Source organism: Gorilla gorilla, chromosome 4 (genome assembly GCF_029281585.2).
Source record: "Gorilla gorilla gorilla isolate KB3781 chromosome 4, NHGRI_mGorGor1-v2.1_pri, whole genome shotgun sequence".
In the NCBI taxonomy this organism is placed as follows: Eukaryota; Metazoa; Chordata; class Mammalia; order Primates; family Hominidae; genus Gorilla; species Gorilla gorilla.
The window spans coordinates 43907087-43933752 of NC_073228.2; the positions used below are offsets into that span (position 1 = coordinate 43907087).

Here is a 26666-nt window from a genome sequence, read left to right on the forward strand (position 1 = left end):
ATAAATATAATCTACAGACTTCAGTATGTATTTTTTCTGCCCTTTCTCACCTCTGCCTTTCCTACCACATTCCCCATATTACAACAACAAATAGTACTATGTGTGAATGAGAAGATAAAGACAGTATCAACCTTGGGAGGACCTCTGGTATCATAGCTCATCCACCTACCTACAGGCAAGTCTGTAATATTCAAAATCACTAGAAAAGGAGATTCTAAAAATCAGCTCAGCCCAATTCGGTGTCTCCTAACCCCTTATATTCTGGAAAGGAAATTCATAATATCCAACTTAAAGTCATCTAGTTGCAATTGAGGTTCAAAATCTCCTTATTTTAGTCGTAGGAGGAAGTAGAAATCTAAACCAATCTAGATGGTCTTCAGGGACATTGGACATTAAAAACAAACTGTTATTTCCCAAGCCACAATAAGATGTTCCTTGCTTTGGGATGGGAAGAGTCCTGCCTGAAGATGGTAAATGACTGCTCTTAGAGTACCCTCTGCTGGCCAGCCTGTAGGCAAAGCAGAAACAGTGGCCAGGGAAGCCTTATCTGGGAGTGGTCTGTCAGGTAGAATAAGCCAACCTTGAGTTAGTCACTTGGTATTAGATAATTGTCACCTACCATCATGGCAGGACCCTACCTCTGTTCTGCAGAAAGGCAGAAACACCAACTTTATACGTGGCCCAAGACCTAGAAAGACACACGTCAAGCTAAAAACGCAAAGCCTTTTCATCTCAGATTTTTATTCTGCTATAAGATTTTATTGTGGATAAAAAGAAGGAAGCACCAGTGCTTTAATTACAAGAATTGCCTGTTTTACTCAGTTATGCCTTTGCTATCACAAAAGCAAACTATTGCATCTACCAACAGCGTCACGTATAATAGACTGGAACTAGGCAAACATGAACATTGATGGCGAGACTACAGGGTACACTCTCATCTAGGTGCCTTGGATTTATGCGTGTAATATACCCCTAAGTGTGTAAACCTCAATAAAACTCAAAGCAGCTTTATTGAGCTGTACCCTGTGGTACTTTCAGAATCCCACATTGAAGAAATTATTCATTCCATTTTATTTTAAAACAAACAAAATAATAACATATGGTTTAAGCCACAAATGTGTTTTTGATCTTTTCCTCATATGTGGTGGCACCAAAATTCAGATGAAAATTGTTGCAAAATCTTTATTAAAAGCCTAATCAAGCCAAACAATTTTATTGCATTTTGAAATGAAAGTTGGACGTCTCTCCATCCTTTCCTTCCCCAGAGTATGCTGACTGCACTCACCCATCCTGCAGAGGGCCCTCAGCAGGGTTTCAGAGAGCACTCTGTAGTATACATCAGAGAATGAACATTCCCAGTTCCCCATTAAAATAAAAAACCCATCTCCCTCCCCTGCCCTGGTGCTCCCCAGTGCTGTAATGGCTCAACACCTTCTATGCAGTGACCCACTTTAAGGTCAGCTAGACTGTGCATTTGCAAAAGGACATGGTAACTGCATTGTTCAGCCATTCCATTTGGTCTTGTATTACTGTTATATTTTTCCATACCCCGTTTCTTTTTATCTTCCACTGTTGCCCATTTTTTTCTCTGCAAACAAACTTGTCTGAAATTCTGCAGTGAAATCACTGGGGAGATAAGCTTCTGACAGCTCCAGCACCCTACAGAGGCCACCTTAGCTCTCATGGCCTGAGTACCCTGGAGGACTGCAAGCCTTCACTCACCCTTCCAGTTTTCTACGTGATAAGCTGTGTACAGCACACTGGCTTTTCCTCTTCTGGCCTATTTTCTTCCCTTTGCCTCATGTTCTCATTCACACACCCATACTTTTCAGGCTGCTTCACTCTGATCAAGTTTTATTGCAAGGAAGGATTTATGTTGATGGTTTAAACCTGATGCAGTGCTATTCTGGCCTTTTCTGTAGATTTCCTGCCACCAAAGCCCACAATAGAAATAATAGCATTTAACCTAATGTTTCATTTTCATTTGACATATTTTACTGTCATCCCTCCTCCTTCTCCCTCTTTCCTTTCCTGTCTTATTTTCTTTTTCTCTGTTTCTTGATTCATTCTCATCTTTGCCCTGTTAGATCTGAGCTCCTTAACCATTCCATATGAAGAGGATGAGGAGGAAGAAGAAAAAGAAGAGACATATGATGATATTGATGGTTTTGACTCCCCAAGTTGTGGTTCCCAGTGCAGACCCACTATCTTGCCTGGGAGTGTGGGGATAAAAGAGCCTACAGAGGAGAAAGAAGAAGAAGATATTTATGAAGTCTTGCCAGGTGAGAAATTTTGTCCTCTGATTATCTTCTGCTAGTTTCAGAAACTCATGACCTGGTGGAAGAATAATAACTTTGAAAATTCCAAAGGAAGCCAAATCTAACCCTCATCCTCTGAAGGAGATAATGTGGGACGCTTTATGAGATTGTAGGGAAGCGGGTAATGAGGCTCTGCCTTGCTCTGGGAGCAAGAAGAATTTGATTAATGAGTGTCTTCTATCCATGCCATGTGAAGTAACTTATTACATGTGTCCACCAGGTTAAAGAGTCAACAATACTTACGTTGGTTTTTATTGGTTTATTGTGAGTTTTGGAATGAGTCATCAAAATTCTCTAGTTTCAACTTTTTGGTGTGTAGTTGTGAGAATAATGGAAAATCGCTTCAAAATTATGAAGGATTTCAAAACTCTGAAATATGCAAATGCTGACCAACCTTTCTAGTAATACCTTGATAGACCAAACCTTGATAGTAAACCTTGATAGAGAACAACTCATTATTACCTAGTTCAGATATACCATGAATCAAATCACATCTCTTAAAAATAACCCTAACATGTTTTATCTGCTCATCATTACAGCAGGTCTACTCTATATATTTCCTTTCTTCCAAAGGCATGAAAACTAGCATCTCAAAAAATGTATAGTCATCACTGCTTCTGCATAGCCATGTCTGGTGGGGATAACAGCAGCTGGTGAACGGTGCAAAGCTCAGTGGGGGTCAGACAGTGGAGAACCAAAGCCTGAGCCTTTTAATTGTGAAGTAGTTAGACCACAGGAACGCTAATCTTCAAGTCCATTCAGAAAGATCATTCCTATGGAAATTTGCCAGGAGTTCAGTGCTCTGCTGAGAAATTCAAGTTAAGCCTAAATTTATAACAATTTAGATCCCAGATGAACCCAGATGAACCTCAATCCCAGATGAACCTAAGAGCTAAGGTGAATCTAACACTCAAGTCCCTGAAGACAGGGCTGGTTGCTGAAAGCATCATCAGTAGGCAACTTGCATTTCAAGGCTTCCTAAGAAGAGCGTCCAACCCTCTCCACACTGCATTCATCTCTTCCTGGGGAAGAAGCTACGTCATTGCTTCCTGAGTCAAGTGGCAGGACTGTGACCACATGTCCCTGCCCTGCTGGGGACTTCACCCACCCACCAAGGAGAGCCTGCTTCTTCTCCTAGCACTTCCAGCCTCTGCCAGTCCCGACTTCTCCAGCCTTTTTGTTGTGTTTTATTATGCAAATGATATCTTGGTTGAGGTCGAGCCATTTCTTGTGTCTGACGTTAAAAAAAATGATAATTTCCTCAGCAAGTCATCGTCGTTAATGAAGTTTTACAAAAACAGATACAACCAAAGGAAAATAAAATTTCACAGGTGATAAATTTTTCCAATTTCCCTGGCAGAATTCGATAGGATTGTTAAATTAAGAGTGAAGGTGTCTGTTAGAAAGCAACGAGCAGTGATGGGTAATTTTATAGAGTGGAAAATTGAATCAAATTGCTACATTAAAACACAGCTCCTCTGAGAATCTTCCCTTTCACAGTCGGCTCCATTGCAACAGCAGGGTGCAGAAATGGATCTAATTCACAATACTCCCTAAAAGGAGATGCATTCCCCAGCTTGGCCAGAATCTTCCTAGTGAGCTCACATTCTGCTCACTCCTGCCCAGGCTTGGGGAAATATCCGGGTGACACTCCACTTTGGGTTACAACTGTGGAAGAATGCTCTGGGAAAACCTCAGTGAACCTTCTCGGGTGGAAAGAAAGGGCCTTTTTCTGCACCATGTTTCGTTTTCAAAGGAGTCGGGGGGCGGGGGCTGATGCTTAGAGACACAGAGCAAAGGTGAATAAAGAGGAAGAGTCCTCAAAAAACAAGATGAGTTTGGGACTGTCACCTTACCCCAGGAGTGGGCAATGAAGGTATGATTGGCTTCCTAATGACCATCTTCCTCCTGCCTCCTAAACTCCTCCCCTTGGCCAATGCAGCACCGCCCAAAGTATCAGGGCATTTTTCCAAAATTCCCACCAGCTGGTATGTTGGAATGGCCCCAAGGGCATGAAGACTCGTCTGTAGGTACATTTAACCTCTATCCACAACAGCTGCCCATTGGAAGTGAGGAAGGCCACACAGTAGGAAATCCAGGATCTCTTTCTGCAGGTTAGGGAAACAACAGCTAAACTGCACCTAGTTTCCAAAGGACAACACTGTACCCAGCCAACAGGGTACAGTACCCCTCTATCCATCACAGTTCTTAGAGTCAGAGTTGGAGGTGGGATATATTGGCATTTAATTATGATATGAATATTTCAGCCACAAGTTTCCATCACCCAGCTTCCTGTCCACTCCACTTAGCTGTTGCTTCCGAACTTGCTGTTTGAATTTTGCATAGTGCCACACCTGGAGAAATTAAGAAGGGAATGTGAGGGGGCCTAACACTGTCTCCTTTCTGCTGCCCTCTCATAAGACCACCTACCAAGCAGCGGCACATGAGACAGCAATGGTATCCTAGGCACAGATACTAGCTCTAAATCAGGATGGATTTGCTCTGCCACCTGCTAGCTGTGAGATCTTGAGCAAGTTACTTGCCCTCTGTGTCTGATTGTATTACCTGTAAAACAGGGAAAACAATAGTAGCTGTCTCAGATGGATGTGCTGAGGAGTCTAGAACTGACATGTGTAAAGTTCTTAGCACAGAGCCCTGGCAAACAATGGCATACAGTGAGTACTCAGTAAATGCTGGCTGTTATTAATGTGATGGTGTTTAAACAGGAAGTGTTACCTCCTTGAAGAACTGGGGATGGTTAGGTCCCTGCCCTCTCGAACCAGACCTGAGAGAGTCCAGTTGGTTATTTCCAGCTATGTGTATGGAGCAGGTGAAACTGAAAATCCTGAGCAGATGGAATGTGGAGTGCACCTTCTGCTCAGGCCCATTTTTACTACAAGGCCAGGTGCTGGGTGGAGGGACAGCCTACAGTAACATTGGATTGTGCTAACATTGCATACCCATCAAGAGTCAAATGATGTGGGCCTCTAACATTTGTTTCCTTATAATAGGTAAATGTGCTTTGTGGAGGATATTTAACATTGACGGTTCTGCTAATCCTCCCTTTCGGGATGGGGCCCACACAAGCCCACACTGTCTCTATAGGGAAAGCCATGTTAGTGAGACCTTCCTTGCAGAGTATAATTTAGATGGGCTTCCTAATAGGGAGAAAAGTGTATGTAATACATACCAAGTCAATAAAAAATGTTTTTTTGTAATCAAAATAACGTATGGGTCATCACATTAAACTCACTCCATCACATTAATCATGGGATAATTAGCATTTGCTACGTGGCTAGCACTCTTCTCCCCATGAGGGAAAACCAGAGCACTCAAGGTTTTCAGCCAGGCCACAAAAACGTTAGTCCTGGAAAATATGGTTTCAAGGTTGGTATCTGGTGGAATTTCTGAACATCCGTGTTGAGCATATGTGGGCCCTTCATTTTTTTAGGATCTCATTTGCAGTAGATTAAACTGCAGGGAACTACCACAAAGAAATGCTAAAGCAATATGTAGAAAATGGAGGCTTTTCTGAGCCCTCTCTCACCACCACCACCACCACCACCGAAGTTATTTTACAGGCCAGCATAGGCCCAGCTCCATGATTCAAGATTCCATAAAAGGACAACTTTTATCAGGTTTCGCTTTGTCTGAGGTCTCAAGGCTGGGATCCAGCAAGACGTCTGAGACCATTGAAGTGCTGTAACTGGGGCCTTGTAGCAGCTGCAATGGCAACGGAATCTGGCTGTGTTCTCTAGAGAGATTTCAGAAGAGCAAATGGAAAGAGAGATGACGAGCCATCTTTGGGAATTTCTGTGCACATTCCAATGCTGCCCACACTGCCCCAGGGTGTTATTATAGACCTAGAAACCAGATTGCTTTAAAATAAAGCATATAACTGAGTTTTTAAAATTTTGAGTCAAATGGAAAGAAGCATTCTGTGGAATTATTTTTCCCCCTGTACAGTTGTTCAGACCCACAGGAAGGGGGAACAGTGAAGATAAGAAGTCTAAGGAAATGAAACAAAATGGAGACCAAAAATACAAAGTTTATGAAGAAAGAGCATCAGGGAAGAGTCAACACCAACATCAGGCCTCCTCTGAACTTCTGGCCTTTTCTCTGTCTTACTCCCATGCCCACTGAGCACCAGCCACACAGTGCTGCTTGGCCAGCACCAAAACTAGAATCATGTTGTTTCTTCTACCTAGACCATCCCCCTGATCTCAGCCTGTGAAATCGTACACATTCTGCTCAAATATGTCTCCTCAGTGACACCTTCCCAGATACTCAACTGGAATTAAGCTTTGTTTTAGCCCTCACCAGTGATTTGTATTCAGGTCTTTCTCCCCAGTTAGTAGATGCTTAGGTATTATTTGTGAAGTTAAATTCAGTGCATTCCAAGTGTTGCAGTTAGCACAAATTGAGTTTAATATCTTATACATCAAGCCCATATCACTGAAATAGGATGCGAATATTTTGAGCTAACAGTTGAGATAACCAAATACACAACAGAGAATTAAATGTGTTATTAGCATCTTGCTTGTATTTTGCATGTTGTCTGATGAGGTGCTATACATCCGTGGATTTATAACATATCTGTGCATGCCGGGGAGCAGTTTATTTCTACTTTTCTGCATGTCCCCTTTGCACCTTGAGTCTATCTGTATTTCTGTTGCATCTGTCACCACAGCACCTTGACATCTGGTTGCACATTTACACAGTTGGCATTTTTTGAAGCTTTTATCACTTTCTTTGTTTGGGGAAGTAACTGATTTCCCCTCTTTCTGATTTAGTCATTTTTTTCTAATGTTATTCTTTCTGATATCAGTGTAGCCAATGTCAGAGGAGTGTCAGAGCAGCACTTCAGAAAATAGCCAGGTGTCATGAGAAGCTGCTGGCTCCTCTCTGTCCCTCTGAGGTGGATTCAGTGTCCTATTCCTCTCAGCCTCTCATTAGTGTCCCTGACATTGTGCCAAGAATGTTTATTGAAATCGACTCTCCAGATACTGATGCTCATTTGTGATGCCCCGTGGTTCTTACATGTTCGCACAGTTAACAGAATCTTCTTCAACTGTTTTCCCAATTGAGATGAGATATTTGGGGATCAAGTAGAGCATTTAATGTGATAAGTGGACAGTAATCTTTAGAGGTTAATTTGTTTAAAACCTATGTAAGGTTGGGGTCCCATATGCCCTGTTAGGAGCAAGGACCATTATAATCCATTACTGTTTAAAGTTGAGCTAGCACATAAATTTTAATTCACTCTTAAATGAAGATGTATTTCAGTAGACATAATGCTGAAATGCCTAATAATATTCTTATAAAGAAATTCAACAAGCTCTTTAGCCTAAAAAATATTTTTCAAAATAGTCTCTTAAAATTAAAGTGTCGGCCGGGCGCGGTGGCTCACGCCTGTAATCCCAGCACTTTGGGAGGCCGAGGCGGGCGGATCACGAGGTCAGGAGATCGAGACCATCCTGGCTAACATGGTGAAACCCCGTCTCTACTAAAAATACAAAAAATTAGCCAGGCGTGGTGGCGGGTGCCTGTAGTCCCAGCTACTCGGGAGGCTGAGGCAGGAGAATGGCGTGAACCCGGGAGGCGGAGCTTGTAGTGAGCTGAGATTGCGCCACTGCACTCCAGCCTGGGTGACAGAGCCAGACTCCGTCTCAAAAAAAAAAAAAAAAAAAAAAAATTAAAGTGTCACATTAAAGATTAATAAAAATGAGAACTTTAGCTATTTAACCCACCCCTTTTTGTGAGCAACAAGACTCTTTTTCTGTTGCCATATAATAGTTGTCTTTGACTCTGGAGTTGCAAAGACACCTGTTCAGTTTCATGGAAAAATCTGAGATAACTTGTATGCCTATTTGTATTGTGCCCTCTGAACCTAGGGAGGTGTCTAGGGGTGTAATTTTCACAACCAGCTGTGAATGGTGTTTTCCTTCACTGTGTGACAGTGCCCCCTACCCAGTCTTCCAAAGACCCCAGACGCATAGCGCCAAGCCCATCAATGGGAAGGCTTCTTGATTTGAGCCTACTTTCAGCCACCTGGGAAGGACGGTGTTAGATAAAACAGATGTGGGGATTGGAGCTTCCCCATTTACATCCATCATCGTAGAGCTTAGTAATTGTGGTGAATGATATAAAAGCTCTATAGCCAATGTATTTTTTTTCTTTCTAGTTGATTCCAAAAGTGCGGTGGAAATCAAGAGTATCTGGTCTGGAACTGAACTGCATAGAACACATTTCTATTGTTCCATCTTTGTATTATGACTAGATTAAGTGCTGTTGCCCGAAAGAATAAAGGAATTAAGTTTTAGTTTTCATTTTTATCATTGCAAATACATTTACATTCTCCTATTTTACAAATGCAAAGAGCAGGCAAGCCACTTTCAATAATTTATTTTAAAATCAATGCTAATGAGGTTATGTCTCGTCAGTGGCCGAGTTTTACAATAAAGTCTGATTTATTTAGAAAAGATCTTTGGTGAAGCTTCCCATCTAATGGTGGTGGGAAGGAGGTGGAGTAGCAGCACTGTGACCCTCCAACTTCGGATCCAATTTGTAATTCACAGTGGAGATCTGACCCAATTTACATTGATTAGAATTGGGAGGAAGAGACAGCTGTGCACAGACAGCAGAGGTAGAATAAACCCTCTCTGCAAAAGTGCCTAAGCACAGCAAATTATTGGTCTTTGTGATGGAGTTGTTTGATATCAACAAAAGAGCTGCTCTCTGTCCAAATTATTGGGTATCTCTAAAACTGAGGATGTACCAACTTTTCCTCTAATGTTTCCAATCCTAAAATTAGTCCCATGTCAAAAAAGAAATGCATCATAGCTGAGAAAGGAAGGAAGTGGACGAGTAACGAGAAGACAATGTGCAAAGAATGTTTAATGTGGTTTACTTCAGCATGATCTGTTTCCTATATTTGATTTCACTCCTCCATTAGCTTAGGTTGTTTTATTCCTCATGGTAGGGTTGAGGGAGCACTACAGGTGTCAAGTAGAACATTCTCTGCTGCTAGATCATACATGGCTATAAGAACTGTTGAGTCAAAGTGCTCCTTTTCCCATACTATATTGTAGGGCATATATATATATATTATTTCCCAGAGTATCCGTCTTTTTTTTTTTTTTTTAGAGACAAGGTCTCACTCTGTTGCCCAGGCCCAGGCTGGACTGCAGTGGTGCAATCATGGCTTACTGCAGCCTCAAACTCTTGGGCTCAGGCAATCCTCTTGCTTCAGTCTCCCAAGTAGCTGGAACTACAGGTGTGCATCACTGTGCCTAGCTAATTTTTATTTTTATTTTTTATAGAGACAGGGTCTTGCTCTGTTGCCTATGCTGGTGTCTAACTCTTGGGCTCAAGTGATCCTCCCATCTCAGCCTACCAGAGTGCTGGGATTACAGGCATGAGCCACCACACCTGGCCGTATCAGTCTCTTTCTTACTTGAAATCAATTACTCCTTTAATGCTTTATAGTATTCTAATATATTTTTATGCTGCTCCTTCTTACCTATGAGCTTGGAGCTTACTTCCCCAGTTTGGCATACCGGAACTCATATTGCCCTATAAACATTATATTTAAAAAAAGAAAGAGAAACGTCAAAGTTTCATTTAGTGGCAAAACTATGGAGAAGCAAGACAAGCAAATGTCGTTAAGACTCAGGAGAAAGGAAAGTAAATGTGGCCAGGAGGAGCTGAGTATTCAGCCCTCAAAACATTGCTTACTATACCCTATCTACTGTGCATATGTGTGTATATATGTGTGAGTGAGAGAGTGGGAAAAGAGCATGGTAGTAGTGAAAAGAATAGCGAGTGTATTTTTCTTCACTTTGCCCCACGTATAAAATAGCTAAATATGATTCTGGTACACATATTTACGTTATAAGGGCCCAATTCCTATTTTATCAGGTAATGTGACGAGATGAAACCGGTTAATGGGAATAAGAAACTTAGGCCAATTATGTTATGACTTTGACCGTATAAACATTTGACTGGAGTTAGACACTGGCATTGAGTTAGAACCCATTGTGAATCTATGGCAATTAATTAAAAGACCATTCCAGCTACCCTCAGGAGCTTATACTCTAATGAACAAGACATGCTGAATAAAAACAGTAAAAAGATAACTACAAGCCCCAAGTACTAGGAACATAAAATTATGTACATGACCAGCCTCCATTACAGCTGAACAAAGATGGATACATTAAGGATTAAGGACTAATTAATCAAAGAGGGTTTTTTGTTTTTTGTTTTTTCCCCAGGACAGAGTCTTGCTCTGTCACCCAGGCTGGAGTGCAGTGGCACAATCTCGGCTCACTGCAACCTCTGCCTCCTGGATTCAAGCAATTCTCTTGCCTCAGCCTCCTGAGTAGCTGGGGTTACAGGTGCCCGCCACAGGCCCAGCTGATTTTTGTATTTTTAGCACAGACGGGGTTTCACCATGTTGGCCAGGCTGGTCTCCAACTCCTGACCTCATGATCTGCCCGCCTCGGCCTCCCAAAGTGTTGGGATTACAGGCATGAGCCACCGCACCCAGCCAATCACAGAGGGTTGTTCACACACACACACACACACACACACTCTAACATCCTAACTCTAGAATGCTTAAAACTAGAGAGAATGCTTGCATAGAGATAATAATTTTGTAGAGAATTCCAGAGGGAAGGAGAAATGGAGTTTGAGGAAAAGGATTAGGATTCTGTTGATAGACATCTAAATAATCCAACGGACTGGAAGCTCCACAAGGGCAGGAACTCTGACAGTCTTGTTTATTGCTTGTCCCCAGATCCTAGTGCAATGTCTTGCATGTAATAAGCACTTCAACATGCTTATGAATAAATGAAAGGGAAGGGAAGGAGAGGGCCAGTTTGAAGGTGACAAATTAATATTTTTTTTAAGAACACAGTAATTGCCAGGCACGGTGGCTCACGCCTGTAATCCCAGCACTTTGGGAGGCCAAGGTGGGCGGATCATCTGAGGTCAGGAGTTTGAGACCAGCCTGATCAACATGGAGAAACCCCATCTTCACTAAAGATACAAAATTAGCTGGGCATGGTGGTGTGAGCCTGTAATCCCAGCTACTCGGGAGGCTGAGCTACTCGGGAAGAATCGCTTGAACCCGGAAGGTGGGGGTTGCAGTGAGTCAAGATCACACCATTGCACACCAGCCTGGGCAACAAAGAGTGAAACTCTGCCTAAAAAAAAAAAAAAGAAAAAGAACAGTAATTAAACTTTCCTTAAAGAAGAGAGTATGATGAGCTCAGAGAAAGGGGACCTTTCCATATAAAGAACATGAGACTGACTGGCTGGACGCAGTAGCTCACACCTGTAATCCCAATACTTTGGAAGGCCAAGGAGGGCGGATCACCTGACGCCAGGAGTTCAAGACCAACCTGGCCAACATAGTGAAACCCCGTCTCTACTAAAAATACAAAAATTAGGCGTGGTGGTGGGCACCTGTACTCCTAGCTCCTCAGGGGGCTGAGACAGGAGAATCCCTTGAACCCCAGACGTGGAATTTGCAGTGAACCGAAAATCGTTCCACTGCACTTCAGCCTAGACAACAGAGCAAGACTCTATCTCAGAAAAAAAAAAAAAAAAGAACATGAGACTGTGAACCACTATTTGCTAATACTGATCATTTATCCCCCCAGATGAAGAGCATGATCTAGAAGAGGATGAGAGTGGCACTCGACGAAAAGGAGGTATAAGAGCTTCTAAATGCACAGGCACTGGGTAGGACATTATGGGCTTCTGATTAGAGAAAGCACCTTTCTCTGAGACTACAAAAATTACTGAACTCAATAATTAAGAGGGTACCTGTGTGTGAACCCCAAAGCCCCAAATAAAGTGACTGGGTAGGGAAATACCTAAACTTTAAAAGCAGCCATACATTCACTTTAATTAATGTTCCCAGAACAGCCAAGATTTATCCTAGAGCGGGTGGGAAGCCAAACCAGATATTTATTTTTTCCTATCAGTATTTCTTATATCAGTACAGTGAAAATAGAATTGCCTCATCTCCAAGAGATCAGAGGATTGAGAATGGAAAGAATGGAAATGTCTCCTCTATGAGAGGCCCGGAGATTGCAAGTTCAGAGGGGAATGGAAATGTGTCAGATCTGAAAAGTGAACACAGGGTGAAAGATAAAATTGCTTGGTGATGCTGACTTCTGATAGCCTGGTTTGATTCCAGGCACATTTGGAAATGAATATGTAACAGGTTTGTTGAATATAAAATTACATCTTATTCATCCAAGACTGTTAACCATGCTTCAGGCTGTTAGTGAGCCCATCCTTTCTAAGGTCAGATGCCCCTCTGAAGCCTCCTTAAGTGGACCAAGGACCTATTCCACGGTTGTCAGTAAAGGAATGCTGCACATTGCAAGGGCCACCTCAAGGACATTCGTTCCGTCAGCAGAGCCCTAATCATGACTGATTTAGATACTGGCTGATATTTTTCTTAGGGAGTCTATGAAAATCTTAAGCCTAGGAATTCTGCCCTCTTTCCCTCCCTGCTCCTTCTCCATTATCTGGCCCTGTCTTTTCCTATTCTCCTCTCTCCTTTCCTTGTGCTTTTTCTTCTCTCCTTATCCATCCAGCAAAACCCCCATTTCTAGGTTCATTCTCTACAGAAAGTGAATACTTAAAAGGTTCAGGACCCAACTTCCTAAGGGTCCAGCTTCTCCCAGGGAAGAGAAAAGACAACGAAGATGCAGCCTCAGAAGTCATGCGCCAAAGCAGGAGAGAAAGAAAGCAGTGGAGGTGGGTGTGATGCACGGATGTGAGTGTAGCTGCAAGTACCTCATGATAGTGAACACATGTGATTAGGTCCATTCTGAAACCTATTTCCTTCTGTTGTCTACTTACTGTACAGAATTCCAAATGAAAATCTGTTCTGACCCGCCCATGTTCCACATATATCTTTTCTCAACCAACTTCCATCACCAGTGCAGAAAAGAAACACTTCATGTGGACAGCTTGGGTGGAGTAACTGTAAGCTTCCTATGGCCAATTTCATATTAAACTCCATTCAGAAAGCATTGATCTTTTAGCAAAGTCTAGAATCCAGTTTCAGACTCCTCCCTCATCTCATTTCCTCCTTCCACCTCTTTCTCTAAGGTTATATCTGGGAGGTGAGAGGAGATTTATTTCTTAACTGTTCCTACAGCTATAATTCAAGTAGGTTTAAAAAAAAAAACCCCTTTTGTTCCTCCTGCTTCCTGCCTCCAAAATAAGTGTTGTTAAAGTATAGCAAGCTCTGAATATGTTTCTATGGTTTACACTTCCCACCAGTTATAATGATTGGTGACTTAGCGATTAAAAAACAGGAGGACTTTTTGCTCTCTCTGCAGAATCTGAGGCAGGAATTTTTATTATTTGTGTTTACTTATTTATCGATTGATTTTATATACTGCCTTTTCTCCAAAGGCGCTATAGAAATGTTGAAAAATACATAAATCCAAATGTCATCATTTAGTTTTGTAACAATAAAAGATAGAGGTCTGGGGGAAGGGCAGGCAGCCCCAGTGAAGGCATTTAAAAGGCAGGGAGCTCTAGGACAGTGTGAATTCCTATGTCATAGACAAGCTACACAAGTTTGGGCTACTTAGTTTTTCTCAGGTGTGTGTTTTTTTGTTGGTTTGTTTGTTTTTTGAGACGAAGTCTCGCTCTGTTGTCCAGGCTGGAGTGCAATGGCGCTATCTCCGCTCACTGCAACCTCCGCCTCCCAGGTTGAAGTGATTCTTCTGCCTCAGCTTCTTAAGTAGCTGGGATTACAGGCACGTGCCACCACGCCTGGCTAATTTTTGTACTTTTAGTAGAGGCAGGGTTTCACCATGCTGGCCAGGCTGGTCTGGAACTCCTGACCTCAGGCGATCCGACCATCTTGGCCTCCCAAGGTGCTGGGATTACAGGCGTGAGCCACCATGCCCAGCCTTTTCTCAGGTGTTAACATGCTTTTGGGGAGAAAAATATACATAAGCAAGTTGACCTTTCCCTTCTTCCTTTTTTCCCAAAAGATGCTATGGCTAGCAGAGTTACTTTTAAAATCCAGGTACTTTTCTCCAATCTCGATGGATCCTCTTCCTTGAATGCTGTGCTTTTTTCTCTGATGGAATTGCTAACATTCTTAAGGCCCAACTAGATCTTATCAGAATAGGGGGGAAGGGATTCAGTTCATCCTTATTGAGTGTTAATGACCCTGTAAGATGTAATTTCTTTTATTTCATTCTGTTACCTAGAAAATCTATCACAGCCTTGTAGTATTGATTGCTCAATCTATAAAGAGCTCAGTTTACAGCATGACTGTTAGTAACAGGGTTATTTTAATGAGTGACTCTTCAACACCTCAGAGTTTCACTAAATTCCAACCCATCAGCCCAGTAGTCTAACATTAAGGGTCTTAGGTAATGAGAACTTATCACCTTTCCCTATCATGAAAAGGTAACCTCCAGGTAACCAAAAATAAAACTTCCTCTGTGTTCATTTTTTATAGAAATTACTGGCCATTTGTTTGCATGTGCTATGTCAAATAAAAAGCAACCCTGGAGGCACAAATCATCCTTAGATACATAAAATCCCTGACCAAGGAAAACCTGAAACAGACCCCTCCCACCCGTACCTCCTTCAGTCTGCCCCCAACCCCAGCTCTAAAATTGTGGAAAAACTAAGCCAAAAGGAGACACAGACCACACTATTGTGGTCTTATAAGCAAATGATTGCTTTTAGGAGGGCCAAAAAATGGTTGCTTATACCATTCCATCTCTGAGGCCCCCTTCTCACTTTAGTGCGCGCCAACAGAGTGAACTACTACATGAAAGAAACAAAGGGAAACCACAGAGGTGTTTGCAGCTCTTACCTTTCGAAGCCTGTTTTCCAAGACCAAACATGAGCTGATTATTAACCAGCTAAAATTTTGGCCCAATGAAAAGAGGAAATGACATGAAAATCAGAATCTGAGTATACCCCACTTCCAAATCATACTTATACCACTAAGATCATAGTAATTTCAAAACTCAAGATTAAAGGGCTATGAGATAAGCAAATGGTATTATCCAATTGCTCTTCCTCCTCTGGTGCCACAGTCATTGGGGGCTTGGCAAATATTTTCATAGCTTTCTTCTGAAATAGTTAATAAACTATCAAGGCTGGGCGCAGTAACTCACATCTGTAATTCCAGCACTTTGGGAGGCGAAGATGGGAGAATTGCTTTAGCCCGGGAGTTTGAGATCAACTTGGGCAACAAAGTGAGACCCTGTGTTTTCAAAAAATTAAAAAGATTAGCTGGGTGTCGTGGCATGCACCTGTAGTCCCAGCTACTCAGGAGGCTGCAGGGGGAAGACAGCTTGAGCCCAGGAGTTCGAGGCTGCAGTGGGTTATGATTGTGCCACTGCACTTCAGCCTGGGTGACAGAGCAAGACCCTGTTTCAGAAAAAAAAAAAAAAAGGAAAAAGTGTCAGAGTTTACTTGAATGAACTGAACATGTTAGACCTTTCTGACCTGGCTTAAAGAACATTTCAAGTCACTTCCAATGGGTCACTACTTTGGCATTTTTTGTCCAAGTCTTACCATCCCATCCTCTCGTAGGACTGGCTTTATCCATCTTCATGTTTTGTCTCTCTTTTCCATAACTTAAGAGGTTGTACTCAATGCCAGGCCTTATTGACACGATCATTTTAGTAATCAAGAAAATGTAAATAACATGCTGGCCTGCCTTTAGCCACTTTTCCCTGGTCACAGCCTGAATTCTGTCGCTACCCAGTGACTCCCAAACATAAGCTGAACTGTGGAAGGAACAGTCAGTTTTTATTATCCCTAAGGAAGGAGAAAGGCAGAGAGATGTCCTGGTCCTTTTTACCTTAAAACTTTGCTCGTCATACAGGCTAATTTTCAGCCATTGACTCTATCATCAGTAGCACCAACTTGGCCTCAGTTACAAGAGAAATGACTGTCACTAGTTGTAAAGAACCTGGCATGCAATGACAAATGCTTTGCAATAAATAGAAAAAAGAAACCAATACTTTTTTTTAACTTGTTCTGTTGCTATTCTTCTTATGACATTTTGGTTGCTTGGAGTTTAGCTTCCCTTACATAGGATAAAGAGAGTAAGATGCTGCTTTTTTTTCTCCAGAAAAAGCCCTTCTCAGCTCTGCTAGCAATTTAAATGCAGTGATCATACCCATTAGCTTCTCTATCATTGTAATTGTTGTTAATTGTTATAACTGTTTTAGTTATTAGTGGTGTCATTATTGCTCTAGGTCCTCTGTCTGTTTTATGCTGAATATATTAGTGCTTTGCTTTTGAATTACCAGGCTTTATTTAGTGCAGAGTTATGTTTTTTGGAGAGACATTGAGAAATGCTGGCATTAAGCTTTATTCTTTTGTTTTTCATTCCAAATGGACAGACTGGAAAAAAAATAATTAGATGGAATAATGTCCTTAAAATGAGAATTAGGATGTTTTGAATTAATTAAATGGTCAGAATGCTGCACCATTTCTGATTTCAGACGGCTGCCAGAGTAGTGTAAGCCTAAAGGAATCTAAATCCAGCCCATAGAGGCAAGCCTCACCCTTGGGCTCTCAGTTCCTCTCTCTGCTCTATAGAAATCAAAGTCGGCCGGGCACAGTGGCTCATGCCTGTAATCCCAACACTTTAGGAGGCCGAGGAGGGCGGATCACCTGAGGTCGGGAGTTCAAGACCAGTATGACCAACATGGAGAAACCCCGTCTCTACTAAAAATACAAAATTAGCTGGGCGTGGTGGCACATGCCTGTAATCCCAGCTACTCAGGAGGCTGAGACAGGAGAATCCCTTGAACCCAGGAGGCAGAAGTTGCGGTGAGCTGAGATCATGCCATTACACTCCAGCCTGGGCAAAAGGAGCAAAACTTCATCTCAAAAAAAAAAAAAAAGAAAGAAAGAAAGAAAAGAAAAGAAAGCAAAGTCTCCTCATGCATTCTCTTGTTTATAGGATGAGTTGGGCAGGTTTAGGGAGAAGCTGGACTAGCCCTGCAGACTTCTGGGCTTTTAAGCTCTTCCTGGTGCCAAGCTTCAGGAATGAAGCCCTCCTCCAACTTATCTCTTCCCCTCGTCAAGGTCTTTAACACCCACTTGGCCAGAAAAGCCTTTTCTGACCCCTCAAACTATGTTAGATTCCCTATTACACACAGCGTCCTCAACTTCTCCTTCACAGACATATCATAATCATAAATAAACATTTGTGTAACTGTTTTTTCCATGGTGCTTCCCCGACTAGAAGGTACCCTTGAGAGGAGGGCTCATGTGTGGCCAATGTGGGATTCCCAGTATCTAACACAGTCCCTGGCATTTAGTAGGTACTGTATACATGTCTGTTGGATGATGAGAATGAATTAGTGAAGTTGCATGCAGACATACACATAAATGCATATCACATGTGTGTTAAACAGGAAGTCTGCAATATGGAGTCACCTTGCCCAGCTAAGGAATTACCCCTCACTGATTTCCTTAATAGAGAATACTTCTAGCTAGCTAGCAAGTTCAAACTTTTCCCAGTTTTTAGCCCTTCATTCTGCCTGTTTTTTTGGAGCTGTTCTACTTCTGACAATCCCTATTCTTGGGCTGAGCTAAACCATCTCCTGGATTCCTGAACTCTGTCTTCTTTTGGCCTTTAATATCAAAGACCTTTTCTATCTTTATTTTTTTCCTGGAAGGCTTCTGTTTTTCTCCTAACTTCTTGCTTTCCCTGTGATCTTTTGTGCTTTTAGAATAGAACTTTTTCCAGATGTTCTCCCAGGCCCATATATACCCAATGTCAAATCACTTTTTATGTATACACCAAAAAGGCACGCAATATTAGGACCTATCCCATATCCAGGCACACAGTAGGGAACCGTACTCCAAAGTGACTATCTGCTAGGCCAGAAAAGACCAAGATAACCTTGTTAGTCTCCTTACCACTTAGAAATATTGTTATGGTTTTAGAATATATTTTTACAAAAATGGTTTTCTCTACCATATATAAATCCATGAAAAATATTGATGTTAATAGTCTTTCATTCCTGAATTTAGTCAAAATCTTGGGGTGATTAATCAACTCCATTAAAATGGAAAATTCATAATATATCCTCTGGGAAAACTACTTTCACTTTTCAGGGATTGATATTTCTCTATTATTTCATGTACTTAATATTTCCAAAAATGAATGCTTTGTCTATTCAATAACTAACATATTTCTCCCAAAGTATTTTTCTTCCAAACATATTATCAACTCTGTGGCAGAATGTTTTCACAGTAGTTATCTTGTTTGCTGCCCTCTGTTGTCTACTGCACACACAATTTTATGTGTGAAGAAAACATGCCTGAATTTCTATATGGTTGACATTTTTACTTTTGTTTGCAATATCTGAGTTTTAACTAAATAGTTCTCTCCCTCCTCTGTTTTTGTACCCTTTAAGATTCCTACCAAAGTTCTCTTCCAGAGACATATAGGGATTTTGTCCCTCCGTGCCTTTATTATTTAAATTGCTCGTAAGTCAGGAATAAGTAGAAAAAAAGCAAATATAGGGAGGGTGTCTGTGCCCCTACTGCCCACTTGCCCTATCCTCAGCCACCAATACTATCACTGCTCATGGGAGGGTAAAATGAATAAAGGGAAAGGTGGAAATCTATAGAACAGAGTCCCCCCAAATCATGTGAATTTTAATTAGAACCCAGGACTCCTGACTCCCATATATTGAATTTCATCTTTTGTAGGTGCTTTGTTCACAGCTCTGATACAGAGCACCCCAAGGAAAAAGGAGCATGCCTGGTCTAGTGGGCATTAGCTCTCCTGCCATTCAAATCCCCAGATCCTCTCCCACTTTGTACTCTAGTGTTTAACCTTTCCGGGTAGAAGATCAATACAAATTCTTCATTGTTAAGAATCGATGGCTGTCCTGTGGCATCATTGCCATCTAGTTCTGCTGAGAAGCTCAGTAAATCTCTCCAGCTGCTTCTAAAGCTTGGTTTGTCGTCTTCAGTTGCTTTCATTTTTAATGCAGATCACTTTGGTTTCTGTTCCCCCGGGGCTTGCAGATAAATCTTGGCAGACATGTTCAAGGTCTACAAATGAGATGCTGGAAAAGGGCCAGGCCACCCAGAATTTAGTTGTAATGGATGAGACACCCCCTTGGTTCCACTTAAAGACTGGGCTATTCGTTTCAGTATTTATTGGTGATTACCTCATATAGTACCTAGGTGGGAAGTTCCCAGGACGAAGTTCCTATGGACAAAGAAGGCCGAAAAGTGAGCTGTGATCCAGAAGCCTGCTGGCTGACTAAGCCTTTCTTGTAAATAGGCAGAAGTCACAGATTTACTCTGATCCTTCAAATGCATAATGAAGAGAAAAATTAGATAGTTAGTTGCCCTGGATCAGGAAAGTCTGGCGGGAAACCTCTGCACTGCTTACTTACAAACCAAGTGAAAAATTACCTGCCTGATTTTCTTTTATTAATAAATAAATATATTTATCATATTGTTGAACGGCATCCTACTAGGAGTGATCTGTAAATATTTAATGTTAGTTAATGATCTCCTTCTCCCATAGTCCTTTGCTCATGCTGAGTGTTTGGCTGTATCTCATCTCAACTCCCCTTAATCTGAGGTTTCCTAGGGGCAATATCAGAACCCTGGTTTCCATTTGCAGCAAAAACATGGGCTCCTCGGAAAAAATAGAGTCCTTTTAACTTTGATTTCTCCTCTCTTTGATCAGTAGACTATGCCAGTTACTACCAGGGCCTATGGGATTGCCATGGTGACCAGCCAGATGAACTGTCCTTCCAACGGGGTGACCTCATCCGTATTCTGAGCAAGGTAAGGACAGAAAGTGTGGGGCTTAAATAGAAAGTCAATTTTTTCATTCTTGATTTAGTCACCATAAACAGAATTATTCCATGTCATACACTTCCCATGGCTCCCTCACAATATAAATTCCCATTTATTCATAATTGTTAGGAAAACTTTTAAATGAAAATCCAGATTCAGGAACCAATTTCACATTTAAAAATACAAGGCTAGGCTGGGCGTGGTGGCTCACGCCTGCAATCCTCGGACTTTGGGAGGCCGAGGCTGGTGAACTGCCTCAGCTCAGGAGTTCAAGACCAGCCTGGGCAACATGCTGAAACCCAGTCTCTACTAAACTACAGAAAATTAACCAGGTGTGGTGGCACGTGCCTGTAGTCCCAGCTACTTGGGAGGCTGAGGCATGAGAATTGCTTGAACCCGGGAAGCGGAGGTTGCAGTGAGCTGAGATCACGCCACTGCACTCCAGCCTGGCGATGGAGCAAGACTCCATCTCAAAAATAAATAAATAAATAAATAAATAAATAATAAAAATAATAAAATAAAAAATGCAATAAAATTGGTATTATACCAAAACTATGCCAATCAAAATTTAATCTTTCTCAGGGACTTGTGCTTAAAGGTCATCACTATGTACATAATTTATTACCATGTAATACTATTGAAAACATTCTGGCTAGGTAAGCTGCCTTCTTATTTCATTTATAGATAAACAAGACTGTAACATAATTATGTATGGGGGAGGAGTCAGAGCTTGTTAACTCAATTGGTTTGAGCAATTGCTGATAAGGCCAAGAGAGTGAATTCAATCCCACACAGGCCAGCTAACTTTATTCTCTTCCTCAGTCACAAGTTAACCCCTAGTTCCAGCTAACCATCTTACAAATAGTAGTGTTGACCATAAACAAACTGGTTTTTTAAAAAAAGGATGGATTATTACAGATCAATCACTGATGTGAAGAAGATTCAGAACTCATGGGCTACAGTTTGGGGGATCAGTAGCATCATGTTGGTAAAGAAAGACCATACATATTTTATAGGTGGGCTAAAATAATAGGCTCTGTCCCTAGCACTTATTAAAAAGTCCTCTCTCTATGCAGCCAATCAATCTCTACAAACACATTTTTGAAATATGCACAACTTGCTCTTTAATTGCTGAGTATGTGGATTCCATAAGGGAAAACTGAAAACCCGTTGGTTATTAATCTGTCATTTATCGTTTATCTTTCTTCTTTTTTTATGTGTCAGTATCTGTTATCTTTATTCTGTGAATTTTACTACCTTGGGCAAAGGTTTGTCTTGGTTTGAGATATACCATAAGCACCTTAGGAAGCAGTCTAGGTCTAACCCACAGCACCTTTCCATGGTTCCAACAGAATCAGGCCCCTTTAAATATGGACCCAATTCAAATCCAACCCTTTGTTTGCAAGAGAGTAGGAGGCCTGCAGGCCTTGTTGAGTGAGATCACAATCTTCTAGTGATTTCTCCTGGATCCTTAACTCAGTACCACCCTAGTGCCATTTCTGTGTGGCTTCAATACACCAAGAATAAATTGGAAGCAAAAAAGGGAGTGGACATTGGCCTGATTGGTATTTCAAATGCCCGAAAGCAAGGTTTGCCGTGTAATAGAATTTGTGTACATTACCACACTGGCATTACAGGGGTAATCGAGTTATCCACTCAGGTGTGACCAGGCCTCTGTTTGCCCAGAGCCTGCAGGTGAACAAATTAACTGTTTACATTGTCTGGAGGTGCCTGCAGCAGGAGGGGGGAAGAACAGAGCCAGACTGGCTGCTGGCCTTCTCTCTGTCATGATTATTTTGTTTGTTTTGCATGTCTTTTGCCTTTGTTAATGGCTTCTCACTGGGGGTCCCTATCCTCTAGTTAGAAGGGGTTGTGCGGTGACCTGTCCTGCAGTATGGAGCTGTCTGTGGTTACAGTGGCTATTGTATTTTTAAGAAATCTCAAAGAACATGGGGAACCAATCCAATCTTTAAAAAAAAAAAAAAAAAAAAAAAAAAAACCTCTTCCCCTTCTCTGTTACTAAAAGCTAACATAGGCCAGGCATGGTGGCTTACGCCTGTGATCCCAGTATTTTAGGAGGCTGAGGCAGGAGGATGCTTGAGCCCAAGAGTTCAAGACCAGCCTGGGCAACATAGCAGGATCCCATCTCTACAAAATTAAAAATTAAAAAAAAAATAGCTGGGTGTGGTGGTACATGCTTGTAGTCTCAGCTACTCTGGAAGCTGAGCTGGGAGAATCACTTGAGCCCAGGAGTTCAAGGCTGCCATGATTTTTGCCATGATTGCCACTGCACTCTTGCCTGGGTGACAGAGTGAGACTCTGTCTCCAAAAAGAAAAAAAGAAGAAAAGAAAGCAAATATATCAGGGTTTAATTCAATGAGAATACCTCACTGCCCTGTTTCTATCAGTTTCTTTCTCCTCTCTTCTGGAAAGTTCTGAGTCCATTTTCATCCTGTACCATTGTATTAATAGTAGCATATTTCTTCCCCAAAAAGCTACACCAGCTGGCTCCCTTCCCCATGTTGCAAATCCCTGCGTATCAAAGAGGAAATGAGAAGTTAAGAGCTCAGCTGAACTTTCCCTCATGAAGCTGCATTCCAGTTAACATTGGTTTGGGGAGCATTTCAGTTTTGATTCACCTTTATTATGTTACCTAATTCAATAATAGTCGTTGGACAGGAGGGAACCTTAAAAGGCCACCCAATCTATTCATCACTTTGCTTCTAAGAAGCACAAATGAACAAATTCAAACAGATAGAAAAGGAGATTCCACTACCATTCCCAGCCATCTGTCTATTCAGAAGTTCAGTAGTGCCTCATCTCTGGAATTTTCTCTCAAATAGATCCTAATTTTTTCCCACTTTAGCCTCAGCTGCCTTCTTTTGCTGGGGTCCATTACACTCTGCAGCTGCCTCTCACGCCTGTAAGGACAGAACTGACCCAAGTTGAATTTAGTCCCGGAAAGTGGTGTCTAGAAAGCTCTATTTTACTTTTCTTTTTGTCCAGTAGAAGCTCTGTTGGACAAGAAGGGCCTGCTGTTTAGGAATCTGGGGAAATCTGTTTCCCTGAGAGACGCAGATGCAGCTGTGTGCAGCTCAGCTTAAGTGGACTTGTTTCTTCACCTGTTAAAAGAGAGCGTGGAGTTGGATAGCATCTAAGAATCCTTCTACCTCAGACATTCCCATTCTAAATATGGTGGGCCTGACACTGCAAAACTGCTAAAGAAGTTCCACACAAAAATGTGTTTTAGCTTTAATTACTTATTCAGTTTAAACAAAAAAGAATTTTTTTTAATTACCAGCTCTTTTGTTTTCAGTTCTCATAAATACATCTGGTTTCCCCCTCTCTCTCTATCTGATAAAAGTATTCTGAAAGGCAGAGTCCGGAGTGCAGAGGTTAGAGGATCTAGAAAGGGAGGTGAGATGGAGGTGGCAGGGGAAATGAGGATGGCAGCTTTAGTCGTAGGCTCCTGCTGCTCCCTGCTGTTTCTTTTTTTTTTTTTTTTCTTTTTGAGAAGGCGTCTCGCTCTGTTGCCAGGCTGTAGTGCAGTGGCGCGATCTCGGCTCACTGCAACCTCTGCCTCCCTGGTTCAAGCGATTCTCCTGCTTCAGCCTCCCGAGTAGCTGGGACTACAGGCACCCGCCACCATGCCTGGCTAATTTCTTTTCTTTTTTTTTTTCTTTTTGTATTTTTAATAGAGACGGGGTTTCACTGTGTTAGCCAGAATGGTCTGGATCTCCTGACCTCGTGATCTGCCCGCCTCGGCCTCCCAAAGTGTTAGGATTACAGGAGTGAGCCAGCGCAACCGGCCCAGAGGAGAATCTTTTAGTCTTGCCTTTGGGCAAGAATGATCACAGAAAGAGAGCTATTTATCGCATTTTTTTTTTTTTTTTTTTTGAGACAGAATTTTGCTCTCGTTGCCCAGGCTGGAGTGCGATAGCATGATCTTGGCTCACTGCAACCTCCACCTCCCAGGTTCAAGCAATTCTCCTGCCTCAGCCTCCCAAGTAGCTGAGATTACAGGCTTGCGCCCCCATGCCCAGCTAATTTTGTATTTTTATTAGAGTCAGGGTTTTGCCATGTTGGTCAGGCTGTTCTCAAACTCCTGACCTCAGGTGATCCACCCACCTCAGCCTCCTAAAGTGTTGGGATTACAGGTGTGAGCCACCATGTCCGGCTATCCCTTTTCAAAAAAAAAAAAAAAAAAATTATCCGGAGAAGATGATTGACTGGGCAAGAAAGATGCTCCCCAGTAGCTAGGTGTGGTGGCTCATGCCTGTAATCCCAACACTTTGGGAGGCCGAGGCCGGCAGATCACCCGAGGTCAGGAGTTCGAGACCAGCCTGGCCAACATGGTGAAACCCAGTCTCCACTAAAAATACAAAAGCTAGCTGGGCATGCTGGCGCATGCCTGTAGCCCCAGCTACTCGGGAGGCTGAGGCAGGAGAATTGCTTGAACCAGGAGACGGAGGTTGCAGTGAGCTGAGATAGTGCCATTGCACTCCAGCCTGGGCAACAGAGTGAGACCCTGTCTCAAAAAAAAAAAGAGGCCGGGCACGGTGGCTTACACCTGTAATCCCAGCACTTTGGGAGGCCGAGGCAGGCAGATCACCTGAGGTCAGGAGTTCAAGACCAGCCTGGCCAACATGGTAAAACCCCGTCTCTACTAAAATACAAAAATTAGCTGGGCGTGGTGGCAGGTACCTGTAATCCCAGCTACTCGGGAGGCTGAGGCAGGAGAATCTCTTGACCCTGGAAGGCAGAGGTTGCAGTGAGCCGAGATTACGCCACTGCGCTCCAGCTTGGGCAACAGAGCGAGACTCCGTCTCAAAAAAAAAAAAAAGATGCTCCCCAGAGATAACCAAGTGCCCATCACCTGTCCTGTTCTCAGGGAAGCAAGTAAGTGCCTGTAACAGACGGGTTATTTATGACCCTGGGCAAAAATCTCCTAATCCTGATAATCTTCAGTTTCCTCACCTGTAAAAATTGGGAAATTTTATATTTATACGTTTGTTGTGATGTTTACATTAGAGAATTTGTGTAAGGAAGTGCCTGGCATGTAGGAAGTAGGAATATTTCCTTCCCTTTTACTAATAATAAACTTTTGGATCAGTGTTGGGCACATACTAGGAGTTCAATAAATTATTGAAAAAGAGATGATCTACAGCACAAAAGGTGCTCACTTGGATACAAAAAAAAATACCCAGTGAAGAGGCCTACATGAAAATCCACCATGCCTTTCCTGGTCTGAGAGCTTTCGTCCCTGACAGATTATTCAAACTTCATTTTCTGGAGACCAGAGCCACACATCCAAACTCTGAAACAGTAACCAGTGGCACAGTCAGCAGGAGGACTCCCACTGACCTCCCTGCATCACATCCATGCATTCCTTGGCCCCATGCAGTGTCATGCCCACTTAATTCACTGAGTTCCAATTTGGGTCTCAAAATATGTTAAAGGGAGATTTTAATAACGAAGCAGATCTGTGCATCCAGCGGATGTTCCTGTGTTCCTTTTGGACTCAGATATTTCTGAACAGCTTTTTCTGGTGAGGGACTAAACTTCCCTTCCTCCCCGGAGCCAGGATGCAGCTCAAGCCACAGCGGGGTGTTTAGCGCTCTTCAGTGGCTCCAGATTGTGGCGCTGGTGCAGGTCTCCTCATACGTAACCAATGGCTCCTGAGAGCCTGCGTCTCGTAAATTACTTCCCACGATGCCGGCGACCACCGCAGAATTCAAGTTTGAATAGAGCAGGGAAAAGGTGTTTGAAAGGCCTGTTCACTCAGCTGCATTTTAATTTCCTTTTCAATCTTGTCCCAATTAATTTCACAGAATTAATCTTACAGAAGCAAACTCGGCAGCATTGAGGCTGCGGTTTTAGCGTGGCGGTCGTTCTGCCTGAACATGAAATAGGAGCTAATATAAAAATCCATCTGCTGTGTTTGAAATACACGCCGGCTGCTGCTCAGTCCTGTCTGACATTCCAAACATCAACAGCGGGGAAAAGTGATTTGGGGATTAGTGGCCATCAGTACTTGGCAGGGGTTCAACAACAGGTGTACTCCAAAAATCCATTCGGCCTGAGCACCAGGCATGACAGGGCAGGTGCCGAATCACCCTCCATGTGATAGTGTGGTGCCCTGGCTTAGTTCCTTTTATCTGCAGATTGCAAGGCCCTTTTGTGGACCGGCACCACTATGGTCACTTGTTTTTGTTTCTGTTTTTCTTGAGACGGAGTCTCTCTCTGTTGCCCTGGAATGCAGTGGCGCAGTCTCGGCTCACTGCAACCTCTGCCTCCCGGGTTCAAGCGATTCTCCTGCCTCAGCCTCCTGAGTAACTGGGATTACAGGCAAGTGCCACGGCACCCAGCTAATTTTTGTATTTTTAGTAGAGACAGGATTTTGCCATATTGGCCAGGCTGGTCTCGAACTCCTGGCCTCAGGTGATCCATCTGCCTCGGCCTTCCAAAGTGCTGGAATTACAGGTGTGAGCC

At 42.5% G+C, this 26666-nt stretch overlaps 1 protein-coding gene across 4 annotated transcripts in view; it reads left to right on the forward strand.

The window, feature by feature from the left end:
• Positions 1-26666, forward strand: part of SKAP1 (src kinase associated phosphoprotein 1) — a 296926-nt gene that overhangs the window by 248115 nt on the left and 22145 nt on the right. For 2 of the 4 annotated variants that reach the window (XM_063706296.1, XM_055387722.2), the window contains exons 9-11: positions 2088-2282; positions 11984-12034; positions 20062-20162. In XM_063706296.1, the coding sequence (XP_063562366.1) occupies positions 2088-2282; positions 11984-12034; positions 20062-20162 (347 nt within the window). The remainder of the gene's footprint in view (positions 1-2087; positions 2283-11983; positions 12035-20061; positions 20163-26666) is intronic. The other 2 variants (XM_019028638.3, XM_063706297.1) reach the window with 2 other exon arrangements.